At 44.4% G+C, this 19140-nt stretch overlaps 1 protein-coding gene and 1 long non-coding RNA gene across 2 annotated transcripts; both read left to right on the top strand.

Moving 5' to 3' along the window:
* The first annotated feature begins 80 nt into the window (after nt 1-80).
* Nucleotides 81-4706, top strand: LOC136460035 (protein LATERAL ROOT PRIMORDIUM 1-like). Its single transcript, XM_066459878.1, has 2 exons — nt 81-1170; nt 1283-4706. The coding sequence occupies exons 1-2, from the start codon at nt 468-470 to the stop codon at nt 1657-1659; spliced, it is 1080 nt and encodes a 359-aa protein (XP_066315975.1). The 5' UTR covers nt 81-467; the 3' UTR covers nt 1660-4706.
* Nucleotides 4707-11068: 6362 nt separating this feature from the next.
* LOC136460034 (uncharacterized) lies at nt 11069-12427 on the top strand. The gene is made up of 4 exons (XR_010760309.1): nt 11069-11268; nt 11345-11422; nt 11505-11575; nt 12062-12427. It is a non-coding gene; the product is annotated as an uncharacterized lncRNA (long non-coding RNA).
* The last annotated feature ends 6713 nt before the right edge of the window (nt 12428-19140 follow it).

Below are 19140 nucleotides of genomic sequence, written 5' to 3'. Positions count from 1 at the left end.
TCACCTCAGCTCCGAGGACTGGAGGAGGAGGAGGTGGAAGAAGAGATTTTTATTCGGATCGGATCCACCGCGTGTAGCGTAGCCTCCTTTTTATCTGCTGCCGGCCGCTGCTGCTGCGGTGGGCGGCAGTAACGAAATCTAGGCTCTATCTACAGCGGCGCAAGCAGCGAAATTTTAAATCTTTGCGGCTGCTCCGACCGCAGTCCGCAGCAGCAGCAGCTCTTCTCTCTGCTGCCTCCGCGGAATCCATCCCCGGCCCTATAAGTGTGGCTTCGGGACGGCGCTTCCCATCCGACACCGGCGCCTTCGCGGACTGGGTCGCGTCCTCCGCCGCCGCGGCGCGCGGGGACGACCTCTCCCTCGGCTTCAATGCCAGCGCGGCCGCCGCCGCGGCGGCCGCGTCCGCCTCCGGCGCCTCGCTTGGCGCGGGCCTCTGGGGCCCGGCGTCCTCCGCCTCCGCCGCCGCCATGCGCCAGGCGGCCGCCATGAACTACGGGATGGCCGACGTGGGGATGGTCGTCGTCGCCCCCGCTGCCTCTTTCCACCACACGCACCATCACCACCACCACCACGAGGCCGCGGCGGCGGCTGCGGCAGCGGCCTCCGGCGATCCCATCTTCCCGCTGCTCTCCGGCGGCCCCTGCGTGCTTGATCCGGACGCCGCCGCCAAGTCGGCCTCCGCCGGGGCGCCCGCCAGCGCCATCCAGTTCTGGCAGCCGCCGCCGCAGTCGCCGTCGTCGGCTACTGCTGCTGCGGGCGCTAACCCTAACCCTAGCGCCAGCCCCTTTGCCTACCTGAAGAAGCCCCTCCCGATGCTGGACGCCGGCGCCGGCTCCTCCGGCTCCGGCGCCACGACGTGCCAGGACTGCGGCAACCAAGCGAAGAAGGACTGCGGCCACAACCGGTGTCGCACCTGCTGCAAGAGCCGAGGCTTCGACTGCTCCACGCATGTCAAGAGCACCTGGGTCCCCGCCGCCCGCCGGCGTGAGCGCCAGCAGCTCGCCGCCTCCGGCTCCGCCTTCTCCTCCCCCGCCACTGCTTCCGCGGCAGCCGTCGCCGCGTCCGCGTCCAAGAAACCCCGCTTCCTCTCGTCGCAAACCACCACCTCGCACACGTCCACGTCCAACGCCACCACGCCACGAAGCTTCGACACCACCTCCAGTCAGCAAGGTACGTAGTCGCCAATATTCCTTCCGAGATCACCTTATCTAGTCTATCCACAGTCGGATCTCTGACGACGATGCTCACCGACCCAAACCCTGTGTGTGTCTCGTCGCTTCAGATGCCTCGTTCAGGGACAGCCTCCCGAGGCAGGTGCGCGCGCCGGCGGTGTTCAAGTGCGTGCGCGTGACGTCCATCGAGGACGGCGAGGACGAGTACGCGTACCAGGCGACAGTCACCATCAACGGCCATCTGTTCAAGGGGTTCCTGTACGACCAGGGCCCCGACGACGGCCGCCACGCGGCCACCAGCAACGATGACTCCACGGCGGGGGTCCCCAACATCTCGGAGCTCCATCTCGGAGCGGCGTCTGGCTCCGGCGCCGCTGGCGTGAGGGTAGGCGGAACCTCGGTGGCACCCACGGAGCTGTACGGTGGCGGAGGACACCATCTGCACATTCTCGGCGGCTCGTCGAGCTATGGTAACACCATGAACTGATCGAGTACGTATGTTCCTTCTACACCGGAAGAGTAAGGTTACATCGATAATTGCCATTCTTTGTTCCTCTTCAATGCTAGTAGCAGAGTACAATTTTCTCAGCCTTCTGGTGGGCATCAATGTCTGTCAATGCATGGTGTTATCTGTTCAACTTCTTCGTTCCATCGTGGTGTTATTTAGTCATTCGTTGGTGTATAATAACATCGATGAATTGTTTTTTTAGTTGTACTATAACTCTAGCAAAGCAAGTACTGCTGCTAGTTTCTTCTTTTTTTTCTACTACTAGTTGGGTAGAGAGGAGAATAATTGTTAGGTATTGGAAAGAAGATAGCGCAAGATTAAATCTTTACAATTATGCATAAGAGCAGTCCCAATGAAAGAAACTAGTAGTTTCTATAACATAGGATACCACACCAAAAAAGCACTTCTTTCCAACCCATGGTTTCTATGAGTAATAACTATTTTCTCTTTCTCTCTCCCAACTCTATCTTTTCCTCCAATGGGAGTGCGACACGAGCTCCCTAGAAACTGGTGGTTTCTCCCCAATGGCGATTTCATGGTTTCTTAGTGCATTGGGTCAAGAGTAGACCTGGTTTCTTCATGAAGAAACCATTTCTATGATTTTTGCTCTCTTTCTTCATTAATTACGTTGCCACATCAGCGTTTTGCCTACGTGGCAAGTCATTTAATGAGGATAGAAACCATCATCAATGCACCATTGGGACTGCCCTAAGATATTGCCTGCTGGTTTCTAGCCTCTGGTTCATATGCTCTCATGTTCCCAATGCCTGTCGTTCCGTTTCCACATTTGGGGATGTGTTCTCGCCGTGGGGGTCACCTCCAGCCCAGCAGCCTGAGAGCCGTGCACTGTTGTGCCTCGTGATTGATACTCGTTCAGCATCCAGGCCTAGTTTATTTTGCGAAAAAATTTCAAATCGATGAATAGTACCACTTTCGTCTTATTTGATAAATATTGTCCAATCGTGGACCAACTAGGCTCAAAAAGATTCATCTCGTGATTTTCAACTAAACTATGTAATTAGTTATTTTTTTACCTACATTTAATACTCCATGCAAGCGACTAAAAATTAATATGATGGAGAGAGAGTGAAAAAACTTAGAATTTGGATGGCATCTAAACAAGGCCCCAGAGCTGCAATCTTTGACTCCTCCCTCATCTGATTGGCTGTTCTTTGCGTGCCTAATTTGGCTTGCTGTGACCATGAGCTTCACTCGTTTCGCTGCACTCCTTTGGTGTCTTCTCTTTTTCTATGGGTAGGTGTGGAAGGCACGGATTCTTGCCATGGCCTTGTGCCATCTGGACGGAGCATCTTCTTCTACTAGGTGCATTGGGACTTGTATTCTGGAGGCCAATGTGTAATGGATGTGATGAGATAATCATCAGGCTTAGGATATTATAAACTATGTCGATCGTGCATGTTACTCCTATCCGTATGTTACAGCCTGGTTCACCGCCGGTGATGCCGCCGCGGCTTCCTTCTTTTGACACGACTAGAGGAGGAAGAAGAGGGCGCAGGATCATGGCGGCTTCCTGCTCCCCCCTTCTCCTTATTTTTTGTGCAATCCCCCGATGTTTATTCCTTGTGCCGGATCGCCTCGTGGTTGACAAGATGTGAAACGAAAGAAAGGTGTCCATGGTAAAAGCATTTCCATGCATGCACTGAGAGCCTGTGCTTTTTGGGTACGGCTGTTTGATTTGGTTCGCTGTCGTCCATTGCAGCAGCAGCAGTACTCCTTGCATGTTTTTACAGTGAGAACTTTGCTCTGCATTTCCATCGAGTGAGCATTTCTGCATATGGGTAGAGGGAAGGTCTCTGTAATAAGTTTGGAGTACGACTGTGGAGTAACTCTGTAAGATTGTAAGAACACAAGTTCACTGCACAGGGTTGCATCTCCCGGCCGGCATGAGCTGTGAACTTTTTCAAATTTGGGATTTGGTGTTGTTGGCCAATCTTGTCATCATCAAAGCTGCTATTATCTCATGTACGTGTGATCTTGCCACTGGTCTATATCGTCTTGTCCACTGCCGTCAACCCTCCGGGAGCACGTCTACTGTTCACATTGCTTCTTTATTCGGGGCTGTACACACTAGACATTATGCGTGCAATATGGACACCGTGAATTGTGGTAGAGCTTTCTTGCAAACTGAGGACTTGTTTACATCCTACTATTCCAGGTCATGCTCGCCTTTGTTTTTGTCGCTGCCTACTTTTGTTACTCCATAGAACACTCTTTACTGGAATGGGTTTCCTGAATTTACCAATCGGAGTATTCTACGTAAAAAAAAAACTAATGTAATATTCATAATTTGTGATTACTGTTGTTGGCATTTTGTTCCTTGTTTTAGCTGTACTGAACGCATTCTTTGGGTTAACTCACGAAGTAACGTGTGCTACTTGGACTGTCTGATGGCAATGAATGGCCCTGTTGGGTCATGATTGGTTCAATCGTTTTGTTTTGTATACATTGTGGACGTAACTGCAATCTGCATATTTATCGCATGCATAAATTTTCTTGTTGGCAAGTTGCTTTTTCTGATGGGTCTCTATCCTGCACAATAAATTGGTGCGTCTAAAACATGAATGTCTGTTTGCTGTCTTTTGTTATTATGCCAATCCTATTGACTTGATCAACTTTCAGTCTTTCAGTTGCCTACGAAAGTCACTTACTATAGTGTTTATATGTGTATGATCTATTCTATTGCGATTTGAATATATTTAAGCGTGCATTTGGACACTATTATGCCAGTCCAATTGACTGGATCAACTTGCTGTCTTTCAGTTGCCTACGAAAGACACTTAGTGTTTAAATGTGTATGATCTATTCTGTTGGGATCTGAATATATTTAAGCATGCATTTGGACTGAACTCAAGTTATGTTTCTTGTGCTAGAAATTTCTAAATCATAACTCATACATAAGCAAAAGGTATTTCTATTAAGCACTGAATCATCTTTCTAATACATATCTGATTCATATTGTATTGGCTGAATAGAGGAAAATAGTTTGGACTATTGGATTTGCAGTGTTCTAGTTAAGATAACTCCTTGTTTCCTTTATGTTTGAAGCATAGTGACTCTCCTTCATATGTTTATTGAGAGAATGACTATGCTAATGTTGTTGTTGGCCAGCTAAAAATTTGGCCAGGTTAAGTACAGAAATGGTCTGTATGCTACATCAACATACTGAGGACTAATCTTGTGTCAAATCCATGTTTCCTTTTTGGCTGTGTAGTTGCATTTTGTACACTTTCGGTGTTTCATGGTTTAATTAATTCGATTCGAATGCATGTCTGGGGGGGGGGGGGGTTTCAAAAGTTTAGTTAACAGTGTTGATAGATGGTGCATTATTCGTGGTTCTTGTATATGTTAGTTTTGAACAGGAGGCAAGCGCCCATTTAACTATCAACGATGTTGTGTTTGTGATTGTGAATATTCTCCTGTAGTCCTGTTTGTTGATAGATAGATGGTGCATTATTCGTGGTTCTTGTATATGTTAGTTTTGAACAGGAGGCAAGCGCCCATTTAACTATCAACCATGTTGTGTTTGTGATTGTGAATATTCTCCTGTTTGTTGCATTGATACGATTTTGGGTGAAATGAAGTCTATTAAAAGAAGTGGAAAATATGGGTGCTTTGTTTTGCGATATCTTTGTTATCATTGATGTACCCAAGTGGACTGTTAACTTTTACTTTATCAATGTATCATCTTTGAGTGTACCAACTCTTTTGTTTTTGCCACTATCATGTTTGTTTGCCATTGTGACTTTACTTAACGTAATATGTTTTTGTCCATAATTATATAAAATTATCCCAGCATTTCTTTTACATAATGGTAATTCATCTAAAAAGTAAATACATTTCTGGGATTTTGCTCTCTTCGCCCTTAGGGCATTACTGAGTACAGACCAAATAGTTTTTATCCAAGCCTGTTCGTGGTATCATAGTTCAGTGGGTGGAATCTGCTGCTACATCCAAAGGAATTATCTCGTCCTCGAGAAAACAAGTCTGTCTAGATACAATGTTCTTTCGAGTGAATCTTTGTTTTTTTTTTTGGCACCACAGTGAATTAGATGCATATTTGACTTAGTTTTCGACCAATCCTACCTTGCGTTTGTCAGTGGTAGCCATTAATTGAAACATTGTACTTTGTGTTTCCATGTGTGTTTTTTGTTGCTCTATTACAGTGACCTGAATCTGCTGAACAAAATTAGCATCTTTTCATGGACATGTTAAAGGTTTTGTTTATTGTTCCCATGTTAAAGTTTGAAAATTATACCGCTACTTGCTAAGCATACATTGTTCATGAAATATAAGTTCTAAACCATTTGTGGCAATTGCATAGCTTGGGTTACAAACCAGTGATCTAGTATTGATGAAAGAAAACACTTGTAGCCGTACCTGTGCTTAAGGATAGTTTGATCAATTTCTTCAGAGAATTGTCATGACATGGCCATACACAAATCCCTGGGCAGCTGGTGCTCTGCTTGGTGGAGTCCCTCTCTACGTGTGTGCTTTGTGTGCCACTTTTTTTTTTGTTGGCATCATCATTGTGTTGTATAAACTTTTTTCAGCTGAAATAGTGTTCGTCTGTTTAGCCGGAACAGTGTTTTTTTTTTGCTAACCTCGCCGGAACAGTATTTTTCTCTCACAACAATTCAGCCAGAACAGTATTTTTTAGCCGGTTTTAACCAGGTTTTGGACCAACGAATGAGGCCTTTGCTTGCAGTTTACTGCACTTTTGAAGTTGTGAATATGCAGTAGTTTTTTTTAACCTTTGCTTTATTGCGGCATGCTTCCCCTTTTCGCGTGTTCTGTACTTCCTCTGTCCCTACATGTACGTCGTCTTGGTTTCCCGTGAAACAACTTTAATTAAATATATATTAAAAATATTAATATTTATGATACATAATTATTATTATTATTGAATAAATATTTAAATCTAGGTTTTTAATAAATTTATTTAGAGATAGAATATTTTTACAAATCGTGTTAAAGTTATCGGCAGGACGACTAACGTCAGAGGGAATAGCTTTTACTGTTTCTGCGGGAATTGTCTGGCTCAGACGAGTGGACGGAACGGTACAATTTGCAGAACTTAAAACTTTAAAAGCAGTGGCGATGATCAATCGATCATGACAGGATAAAAAGGTGAAGATGTGGATTTTTCACTTTACGAGTAGTAGCATGTTTCTTCTTCAGCTGCTGCCAGGTTCTTTGCGGGAAGTATTTGTGACTGCAAAGAACACGAGCTCTCTACTGTATGTTGGTGGTGTATTTGGATGAATACTACATTGGATGGGCATGGGCATGTGAATATTAAAAATTAAAAATATGCCGTGTAGAGGTGCAGTGCCAAGGCATAAGGATGCGTTTGGTACTACCTTGGATGGGCATGTAAATATCAAAAATATGCGTGCAGCGCTAAGGGTACCTTTGATAGGGACCTAGATGGTGACATGTTTTTCTATGTTAGATGCTAGGTTCTTTTTTTTTAACTTCGTATGAGTTAGCAAGTCAATTCTATTGTTAAGGATAACATAAGAAAAAAATGGTGAAGGTTGTTCTCGTGAGGTTTGAGGTGGATACCATAACGAAAAAGGGTGTGTTTGGTTTAAGAAATAAGGGGGTCCATCTTATTCTTCCTCTTTTTCTTTTGTTTGATTTGTGTAATAAATTGGTTTGATCTGTCACCCCCCCCCCCCCCCCCCCCCCCCCCCCCCCCCCCCCATCCTCCCAAGTACCCCAATATATAACCCCTTAATTAGGTAACAAAAATTACAAATTAGTGTTGTATTTATTTATCATCTCTTCTTTGTGTTACTCTTTATTGATATCTATGTGATATATGTCTAATATTTATGTTATCTTCTCCCTCTATGTTGTTCTTGTTATTATTGTTGTAGTTTTTCCTACACAATAACTTAGTTGATCCGCATAATATGCGACCAATTATCTAGTTATGATGTTAATTAGTGTTTTATCTTTCCTCTCTTTTTTATTCCGGTTATTACAATGATTTTGTTCTATGAATGAGATTAGTTGGGGAGAGATTAGAGACTTAGAGCTATTTAATTTTTTTCTTTCGCTATAATTTTCAGTATTATTTTAGACTTTTAACTTTTTTTTGTATCGCAAAACAAATATTGATTTGGTTATTATTTATACTCTTGCTAACTCAATATACATATATATGTATGTACGCGCGTATATTTTTATCATATGTGGTTATCATTGGTATACCAAAACGGCCGGCCGACCTCCCCTATGGTCAAATCCTGGCTCCTCCGTCCCAGTCTGTCACCACCTCATTCTTACTCCTTTTTATGCACGATGAATTGGTTGATTCCAACCAAATTTATGGCGATGAACTCAAGATGAAGTATGGCTCCGTTCGCTGGTCTGAAACTTGGCTGAAAAACATTGTTCTGGCTAAATTGTTGTAAGAGAAAAACACTGTTTCTGTTGAAAAAAGAAGTCGAACAAGCCGAATATGGGGTAAGCCGAACAGGGCTTATGAGGTGATTTCATAAACCAAACACATAAAAAATGTTGGAGAAAGTTCTCGTGTGGTCAGCCATGGATAACTGTTGTAGATCATGTGTAGGCATCTAATGCATCAACCTGTTGTATAAAATCAAGAGCAGTAGATGAAAGCAAGAAAAATATTGCATATTAAGTATCGGATGCTTAGTCTCACCGAATAAAAAAAACCTCAACCCCTAGGTAAGATCACGAGGCATTGGCGGAAAGATACGCTCTGTTTTGTAACACTACTTTAGCAGTACTTGCAACGAATGAACTATGTTATCCTCTCATAATATTTCAGCATAAACAATAGCATAAACTAAATTTTAGTGAAATGAACAGGACCATAGAAGATTATCTTCCGTAGAGTCAAGAAAAGACCACGACCCTGCCTACTCAAAATGTGCCAGTAACGGTGAGGACGAGCCTACGGCCATGTATCGCGCTACAACCGCTAGACGCTAGTGAACCACATATTTCATTGAAAATAGCACTAGAAGTCGCCTTTTTTTGCGTGAAAACGGAGATCTGAGGTCCCGACCTATAGGAGAGTCAATAATTTTCCTCGTTACCACAATGATTCCATGAAGCACGAACACGAGCTGCTTTGGCAAGTTGGCCCGTGAATCCACAGACGACGAATTGGAATTTGGGTCGACATAGGAGTAGATATTTCTCCGGAAGCAAAGGTGGAGATGAGGTGTTTTTCCATGGTGGTACTGGTGATAGCGTTCTCGAATGCCATCCATTCGAACTGTCTATATTTCTCCGGAAGCAAAGGTGGAGATGAGGTGTTTTTCCATGGTGGTACTGGTGATAGCGTTCTCGAATGCCATCCATTCGAACTGTCCTTGCTGGCCGCTACCATGGAAACCCTAGGTAGTAGGCCGTAGGGACAAGGCTTTTACACGATGGAGATGTGTGCTCGGGCGCGGTACAGGGCACAGGTCAAGTCACCACCGCGTCGCCTTTTGTCACGCCCCATGTTCTTCCGTCGTCGCAGTGCTCGTACCTGCCGTCCGGCGCTTGGCTGTGCAACGGCCAACAGCGCGATGCAGTTGGATGTCGGCCTCGCTCTCCGCTTCGCTACGTGAAAAACAGTTTATAGGGATGGAGCTTTTTCTAGGAGCGATTGTTACGGGAGCCGCTCCTATAATCACGTGTTTGGGTTTTAGCATAGCAGTTACTCCTACAAATAGCACAGTAGGAGCGACTGGTAATATGAGCCACCCCACAAATGAATCGATTAATCCGTGTACGTGACACATAGAAAACTGTCCTGGACCAGAAATTTTTATGAAACCCGGTTAACAGATGGAAGGCTCGCGTCCGTGGCCATTTGCTAGACACCCGAAGGCCCGTGGGCTCCCATTTCTCTGTCTCCCTCCTCGGTTCCTCCTCGCCTCTCGATACGGACCATCCCCACCCCTATTCCTCTTCTAAGATTTGCAAGCCTGGTGACGACGCAGCAGCCGCTGCCCTGACCTCACTTTTTCTCTTGTGTTGTTTCCCCTCCTGTGGCGACGGTGCTAGGGTTCAACGTCTGTGGCGGCAGGGGCGCAACACAGTCAGCGGCTAGGGCTAGGGTGGCTAGTTCCATGGCCGCTCGTGCAAGGGCGACGGGATCCTTGGTGGCTCATGTGAGTTCGTTAGGATCCATGGCTGCTACTCTAATGGCGGCCCAATCCATCAGTACCTAAGTACCCAAAACCCTTACACTTCTCATGTTTCGTCTTCCTTCTAGAACTTGGAATCTCCATGGATCTGGGGTTTGTCCCAAAAATCCAGCATCCATTGAAGCCTGATGTCCTTTAGCTTCCTTATGATTTTTATTTCATCGTGTTAAATTTTTTAACGGCGTTAAAATTGTACTTCATATTCAGGCATTGATGCAGTTTTAAAACGTGGCTCCTCTTAAAGGGTTGTACTGAAAGTTTCAGTTAATGTTATAGAATTGTATTGGCATCTCGGTATTTGATTTATGTAATTCTAGCAAAATTAACTGTTCTGTCAGATTTTTTTATTTTCAGAATCACCTATTCATCATGTTAAATTTTTTAAAGGCGTTAAAACTATACTTCGAATCCAGGCATTGATGCAGTTTTAAAACGTGGTTCCTCTTAAAGGGATGTACTGAAAGTTTCAGTTAATGTTGTAGAATCATACTGGCATCTCAGTAATTGATTTATGTAATTCTAGCAAAATTAACTGTTCTGTCAGATTTTTTATTTTCAGAATCACCAATATATAATGTCAAATGTGTTAAGGTATGCTTCAAGTTATAATGCTTTTTAGAGAATTGATTTTCTCTATGACTTCTAGTGTTATTTTTTCTAGAAAGCGGAAACCTTCTATTTTCTGTTGCAGGGATACTACATCAAAGTTTATGCATTTATGGCATTCTTTCCGTGTGTCATTTATAGGATAGAACAATAATAGTACTTACTCCACTAGCACTACTGTATGTGCAACTGCAACTACATTGAAATAGAAAAGATTGTTGTTTGCCTGCTACTGCTGCTGATTTACTATCATGTAAAATTGCATTCCTCATATTAACTTAGTTTAACTTGAAAACTGTATACCATGCATTTATATTACAAAGTATTTATATCAGCCTGATGTTTTTTCTTGCACCAAATCTTTTATTTTAGTGCTCAATTTAAACACTAATGTTGCATCTGAACCAACTCAAAATGAGGTCACTGAAATACGCTGGATTGATTGTTTAGGAACAGCTGAAAGCTACAGCTTAGGTGTATATTGCATTCTATTTATATAGTACATCATAGCTAAGGTCGGTTGTTGTGGGCTATGGCAACAAACATATTACAGCCCAAAAACCAGTTTACATGTCCTGGTCAGACAACATTAAAGGACTATTTAATCCCCTTGTATTTCCTTAAGTCCCTAGAGCAACAATGTTTCTGTACATTTGGATATTGTTCTAATTTTCTGTAAGGGTCTGTTTAGAACACAGGAATCACACATGAATTTCACAGGAATCAGTTCAATTTCACAGGAAAAATGCAGGAATGAAGAAAAATCCCGCATTCCAAACAGGTCCTAAGAGATAACTAAACTTCTATTACTACATTAGTTGAATACACACCATTTTTTTCATCTCTTCTCTTTGCAGGAGATCATCTCGTTGAGGGGATTGGATTTTCTACTGATCTGAGGGCATGTGCCATTTGAATCATGTTAAGGTTATAAGGTTAGTTTCAGTTAGACTGTCACATACTTAATGGCCTAGTCTCTTTTGTTTTCATATGATTTAGTAGAGCTCTTGTTTGTAGTTAGTCCAGAGCAGTCGCAATGAGTACCTTGAACTGAAAACAAGGGTGGATAATTTGCAGAGGACACAGAGGCAAGTTGAGTTCACTCTTGAATTCTATCTTCATGACAAAAGGAATTTCCTTCTCTTACCCAATTTACATTAATTAACCATTAGATAAAATTGCTATGCATGTTTGGATAATTTCATCAAAAAATAAGTTTGTGGTACTGTCATTTTCAGTGTATGCGTTGTTAGTTAGTTACCAGGTAAACGACATCCTATTCAGGGGAAAAATATTTGTGCACTGTTTGTTTGCCCTATTTTGGTGATTAATTAGTACAAATAGATTCATTGCATAGCTAAAGCATTGGGCCTTCGTTAGCATATATGCACATCTGAAAGGAGTTTTCAGAATTCTCATAAGTCATAACCCTCTAAATTAGATATCAATTTATGGAGGCTAAATGAAGAAACCATAATGTAATCACATTGAAGTTAAAGTATGTTTCTTAATGTGAATGTGTAATGCTTAGCTAAGATGCAGACAATTGATTTTGGCTTTATTGGCAATTACAGGAATTTGCTTGGTGAAGATCTGGGGTCACTTGGTGTTGGTGTTTCCAGTAAACACCAATGAGTAAATTTGTGTTATTGCGCGTCTGGCTCGGATGATATGCTAAAAAGACAAGGTTTATACCGGTTCGGGCAGAATGTCCCTACGTCCAGTTCATGTCTACTGCTCATGTTATTAGCATTGAAAAGTTTGTAGTAGGGGTTGAAAGGATCAAGATGCCCAAGAGAGGGGATGAATTGGGCTAATTCTAAATTTCTTTGCAATAATTAAATCCAAAGTTAGCCCAATTAACCCCTTGTGCCTAGAAAGTATTTCTAATGGTCTACCGCAGAAAAAGTCTTGCAACCTAAGTTCTAATCCTACTCTTGCATGGCAATTCTATAAATGTAAAGACAAGTATTGAATTGCTCAAAGTAAAGAGAGAAGGAGGAACGCGGTGATGTTTTGCCGAGATATCAGAGAGTCGCCACTCCCCACTAGTCCTCATTGGAGCACCCGCGCAAGGGTGTAGCCCCCTCTTGATCCATGCAAGGATCAAGTGTTCTCTATGGGTTAATTCTTTGACACTTCGTCACAGTAAATCACCTACAACCGCTCACAACTTGAGTCGGGTCATCCATAAGCAACGCTGGATGATCACCAAGCTCCCAATCACCACCAAGCCGTCTAGGTAATGGCGATCACCAAGAGTAACAAGCACAAACTCTCACTTGACCATGACAAGCCTAATGAGAAGAGTGGATGCACACTTTGCTACTCTTGATCTCACTAATGAGGGCTCTCTTTGGGATTCTCAAATCTCAATCACCTCACTAGGACCTTGCTCTTCTTGGCACTCTCAAAGGTGTTTCTCAGCTGTTGAAATGAGCAAAAGTACCCCCACACACGAATAAAGGAAGTATTTATAACATGGGCTAAAAAACGAACCGTTATGTGCCTCTGTGGGGTGACCGGACGTGGCGGTCAGTTCACCCCGAATTCCATTGATCAAATTGTGACCGGACGCTGGACAGTGTCCGGTCAGCACTGATCGGACGCGTCCGATCATGATTTTCCCTCTCTAGAACCTTACTGGAGTCGACCAGACGCTGGCCCTCAGTGTCCGGTCACTTCATCTCTCAACGTCCGATTACTTCCAGACGACTACACCTTGATCAAATGAACTGACCAGACTCTGCGCCAGTGTCCGATCACACCGAAGTCAGCGTCCAGTCAGTATTTAATCCTCCATTCACTTCCAATTTTCGATCGTACATGAATAAAGTTTGCTCTAATGGATCTAAGGGCTTTTTAGGAGCTACCTAGTGCTAGGTTTGGTAAGTGTGCACCACACCTAACCCACTAGACTCATCTAGGTCAAGCTACTCATCCATACCCCCCTTAATAGTATGGCCAAAGGAAAAACAAAGTTCTAAACTACTCTAAGTGTCTCTTCAACACCAAACGACACTTAGAACTAGTCCATCCTTAACCTTGTCATCCATCCTTTGAAAACCAAAATGATTTCTATCGTAGGGGCATGACCACCATGATAGCCCAATCGATCTCAATTACCATGACCTAACTTAATTGTCTCTATAAAACACACGTTAGTCATAGTAATCTCGTATCGTCATTAATCACCGAAACCCAACTAGGGGCCTAGATGCTTTCAATCTCCCCCCCTTTTTGGTGATTGATGACAATACCACCTCGAGTATGTGAAAGAGTTAAGGTTTTTAACATGCTTGGTTCATATAAGCTTTTAACAATAAGAACAAAAGAGTTAGGCAAGCTTATATGACCCAAGCCAACATGATGTACTCAAAAGATATGAAAATAAGCATTAGTACAAGTAATAAAGCTCATTTGCATCGAAGTAAAACATGGAAGCAAAGTAAATGAGCATAGCACAAGTGATATGACATATAAATAATTCAAAGTAGAGAGCACACATGTCATATATCACGATCACATAGATATCACTATCACATAAATATAGTTTAATGCATAAAAGTAAACACACGAATGCATAATAGTGTATCACACATAAAACTCTAAATGTTATAGATATTCTAATAGATAAACTAAGCTCCCCTAGATATGTCGCTCCCCCTAAGACTAACATACTCGATCCCTCTCTCCCTTTGGCGTAAAACACCAAAACCTAAGGGTCGGTCGGCGGAGTTGCAGTGGACGAGTCGGGTGCTGAGGTACGAGGAGCAAGCTAGAACTGAGTGCCATCATCATCTAAACCAGAGCTCTGAGCAGTCTAACCCTCTATAGCTAGAAGCGACGCTAAAGCAGTCTAGGTCAGATCAACAACTAGAGTTGCTATAGACTGTGCAGGTATGACTGGAGCAATCGGCTCTGATGATGCCACTGAGGAAGGGAGCGTCTCTGTAGTCCCGGTAATAGGTGCAACTATAGAAGGACCTAGGACATACAAATATGGTGGAGTAGGTTGCCCTATCAACTCACTGAAAGTCACTCCAAGACTCCTAGAGACTGAGGTATCTGGCACTAGTAGCAAGGAAGTCTGAGCTGGTGTGAAGCCCATCTAAAGAGGTGTGAACTATGGGGCTAACACTGGCAAGGCAAACCACTAGGACACCTGCTCTATAGGTGAAGCAAACTATGCTAGTGGCTGTCCCTAACTCTGAAGCCCACTAGTCTATAAAGCTGGAGTCATAGTAGTGGTGGCAGGTTGACCAAGCTAGGGTGAAGGCTGTGGCGGTGGAACCCCAATAGCTGTCACTACATGCTGCATAAATCTAAGGAGCTGCTACTGCATGAGGAGCTGCTGCTGATGCATGGCCTACTACTGCTATTGTATGGCCTGCTACTGCTGCTGAAACTCATCTTGTCGAGTCTGAAACTGTGTAAAAGTGGCAATGGTCTCCTCAGCCTAGCGAGCCTGATCCTGCCTCATCCGCTCAAGTATGGCAAGTAGAGCGGGGTTTGTCTACGGTGCAGGTGGAGCTGAACTAGAGCTACTGGCCTCATGGTTATGTTGACGTGGAGGCATCTGAGGAATGTCCCAGTAGTCCTCATCTGAGCTGTCACTAGGTTGCTCTCGACCATCCCCTCTTGCTGAGCATCAAGCTGCTCCTCCTCTATAGCTGCTATGCCCCTGATAGTCTCATCCTGCCGAGCTATAGTCTCTGGCACCACTGGACATTGACTCGGCTGGCTGGGTGTCCTCACTACACTATGTCAGATCATCTGAGTCATGTTGTATACAGGGAACTCTGTAGTAGCACCATTGTACTCTACCAACATCTCTGGTGGCCTCATAGTAACTGCCCTATGGATTAGGAATATAATCCAGTGAGCATATGATAGCTGCCTGTGACCCCTAAACCCCTCTACAATAGTATCATCCATCTCTAATAGAAGGAGATTCCAAATGTCAAACACTGTCTGTTGCATCAGAGAGTTCAGTAACCATAACTATATGCAAGTCAAGCCCTCACGATACCCTATCCTTGGAAGCAGTGTCCTCCTCATAATGGCATCAAGCACTCTAGCAGTGGGAGTGAGATTACTGGGTGTCCTGCTAGACCCCTCGCCGAATGGCTCTATGAAGCAGTGGCGGACAAGATCTATAGGTGGCACCATACCGCCATGAGGGCGTCTGGGGGGCGCTGTCTATCCATAGCAAACCTCATGTAGCCAGACGGGCTGCTCCTGAAGCCTGAGTATCTCTGTAACCCTAGTGCTCGTCAGCCTATAATCTCTGCCACTGAATGCAAATTATATAAATCTATGCCGCGGGTCAATCCAGAAAGAAGCATAGAACTGATGAACCCAAGATGGAACATATAAGCATGTCTGTCCAAGTAAATCTATCAGCCCTGGCAGGTAAGATAGGTAGGGGTGAATGTGCTCTCCAGCTACTGCTATAATGGTCTCAATGTTACACGCCCTCTGAGATCTGAATGCAACTCCACTGTTAAGATATGCATTATAAAAATCTTCATGCAGAGGTGTGTAGAAACCCTCTAAAGCACGCTCATCCCACCTCGGTGGAAACCACTGCTTAAATTCCACAAATCTGAGCTGCAGAACCTGCTTGGCCGTGGTGGCCCTCAAGTCCAAGTGGGTCACTAGAGGCGGACCCTAAGGTCTAGGCGGTGGACGTGAACCCCTCCGTTGTGTCTCTAACCTCGGAGTAACTGGCACACGGGTATGACTAGAGCGGCGAAGCTGTGGCTGAGGTCCTGCTCTGTCTCCATGGGTTGCTCTCCCTCCTGAGTCTGCTCTACTAGCTGTGGCTCCTGCTGTGACCCCCTCTGAGGCTGACTCTCATCCAAGACAACTCGTTGTCCCGCAACCATGATAGTCCCAACTAGACCACCATGACGACGCTCAACCTGCTCAAGTGCGGCCCTCGTATATGGAGAGAGCTGATATGCAATCTAGACCCCACTCCTAGCACCTCCTGCCTCTGCACGCTCTGCTACTGCTACAATTGCAGCCACTCTAGCTGTATCTGCATCTAGATACTTCTGCTTCTTTATTGCAAGCTTCTCCATCGCCTTGCCTTTTGGATCTACAGGCAAGCGAGGCGGGGGTCTCAGATCCTCATCATCGGGACCTCCTCCAACATTCTTGACACAGACCACCTAATGGATCTAAAAAGAACAACTACCGCTGACGAAGATCAACTACCAACTGTCACTTCCAAGGCTTGGCCTCGATCCATACTCGTGAGCTTGGCCCCAAGTTGATTGACAAATGCAAATAGGAGCACAACGACACCGACTCGCTACACGATAGAATAGAGGGTATACAAATAATTTTAATTATTCATCTAGAGATACGAAACCCTAGGAAAGCAAGCAATTAGATGCAAAATTAGAACTGAGGGCTTGCTACCTGACGAACCGGCGAAACGACGAGAAGAGGAACAGATCAGGGGACCATCGGGTTGGCAATAGGTGATTAGGGTTCCAGCGAAGTACGGTGGTCGAGCAATGCAATGTAGGGCAGTGGATTAGGGCATGGACGAGTAGGAAAGTGGCTCTATTGTTTGCGATGGCAAGGACTCTAGCTTGGATTAGATGGCGGCGCTGGTGAGGCGGCATGGGTAGGGCACGGCGGCGTGGCTGCGGGGAGGGCAGCGGTGGTGTAGCTATGGGTAGGGCAGTGGTGGCGTGGCTATAGGTAGAGGAGGCGTGGGGACGGCAGCGTGGGGCACGGCGATGGTGGCGCACGGCATGGAGGCATGAGCGGCGGTGCGGGCGCGGTGCAACGCGAGCAGCGGTGGAGCGCAGGCAGCGGTGGGGGTGGCGCATGGCGCAGAGGATGGGTGTGGTGGTGGTGAGGATGCGGAATAGAGATAGGTCAAAAACCGCACGCGAAGATTTATAGTGGCCCCCATGGAGTAGAATAGGAAACGGAGAAGAGAGTTCGATTTCTGCACGATTTCTACTGACCAAACGCTCTAGTGGCAGCGATCGGACACAGCCACCCAGCGTCCGGTTGATTCCAGAGAGGTCCAAATCCCCTGGAATTGCGACTGGACGTATCCGTTGAACACCGACCGTACGCAGCCAGAGTCTGGTGCAAGCTGCCTTCATCGTCTTCGATCGACCGGACGTTGGATCGCCATCTGACCGGACGCTGGGAGAACACTGTTTCAGCGTCCGGTCACTCCTTCTCAGCATCAGTTCACCTCCTGTGAACTGACCGTATGCTAGACATCAGAGTTCGGTGCAGCGTTCGGCCACCCTTTTTCCAGCAAATCTTCAAAGTCCTTCGTGCTGCCTGTTCCCAGTCAAGTTTCAACTCCAATAAGATCCAAATAAACACCAATTAGGACTGATGTGAGTAACCTCTCTCAAACCCTCAAATTTTTCAAAATATTTTGCCTTAGGCTATAATTCTTTTTAAGAAAATAGGCAATGGGAGGGCAATTGAAGATAAATGACAAAGCAACATTCAGGCATATGCAATGCAATACTTGAAAATAAATCTAGTTGCTTGTCAAGTTTGATCCAAGGTTAAGCTTCTTCACACGCTTTACAACGGTTATCTTAACCATGTTAGACAAGCCCTATATGCATTACCAAAAATTAAACATGTTGTATATTACAATGCAATACAAGGGACAACACAAGCTCATTTTTTAGTGAAGTTACAAAATCAAGAACATTGAGCTCGTTTCGTAATCGACAAAAAGTTGCCTCATCTAGCGGTTTTGTGAAGATATCCGCCAATTGATCCTCGGTCCTTACATCTTCTAATGATATATCATTTTTAGCAACATGATCTCTAAGAAAGTGATGGCGGATATCTACGTGCTTGGTGCAAGAGTGTTGAACCGGATTATTTGCAAGTTTTACCGCACTTTCATTGTCGCATAAAAGAGATACTTTTTCTAGAACTACACCATAGTCTAGCAAAGTTTGCTTCATGTAAAGTATTTATGCACAACAAGCACCCACGGCAATGTATTCCGCTTCGACAGTGGATAGGACCACACTATTTTGTTTCTTGGAGGACCAAGACACAAGTGATCTATCAAGCAAATGGCACCCTCCGGATGTGCTTTTTCTATCAACTTTGCAACCGGCATAATCCGAATCGGAATAGCCAACTAATTCAAATATAGCTCCTTTGGAATACCAAAGGCCAATGCTTGGTGTGTGCTTAAAATACCTAAGGATTCTTTTTACGGCAATTAAGTGAGTTTCCTTAGAATTAGCTTGAAATCTAGCACACATGCACACACTAAACATGATGTCGGGCCTAGATGCGGTCAAATATAACAAGCTACCAATCATAGAGCGGTAGAGAGTTTGATCAACCGTGTTACCTCCCTCATCTAGGTCAAGATATCTATTAGTTGGCATTGGTGTCTTGATTGGCTTACATTCATCCATCTTGAATCTCTTGAGAAGATCATTTGTATATTTCTCTTGAGAGATAAAAATTCCTTCTCTCATTTGCTTGACTTGAAAACTATGAAAGAATGTAAGCTCTCCAATCATTGACATCTCGAACTCCTTTGACATCAATTCACCAAACTTTTTGCAAGAATCTTCATTTGATGATCCAAAGATAATATCATCAACATACACTTGACAAATAAAGA

The sequence above is a fragment of the Miscanthus floridulus genome, chromosome 6, assembly GCF_019320115.1.
Source record: "Miscanthus floridulus cultivar M001 chromosome 6, ASM1932011v1, whole genome shotgun sequence".
Classification (NCBI taxonomy): Eukaryota; Viridiplantae; Streptophyta; class Magnoliopsida; order Poales; family Poaceae; genus Miscanthus; species Miscanthus floridulus.
Note: the sequence above shows the minus strand (reverse complement) of the source record. Positions and strands in the feature narration are given on the sequence as shown.

What these genes read in the sequence shown, in the direction of transcription:
- LOC136460035 (XM_066459878.1), top strand. Translation starts at nt 468, where the DNA reads ATGCGCCAGGCGGCCGCCATGAACTACGGGATGGCCGACGTGGGGATG. An exon ending in CACCACCTCCAGTCAGCAAG is followed by an intron (nt 1,171 to 1,282) that starts GTACGTAGTCGC and finishes TCGTCGCTTCAG; the next exon opens with ATGCCTCGTTCAGGGACAGC.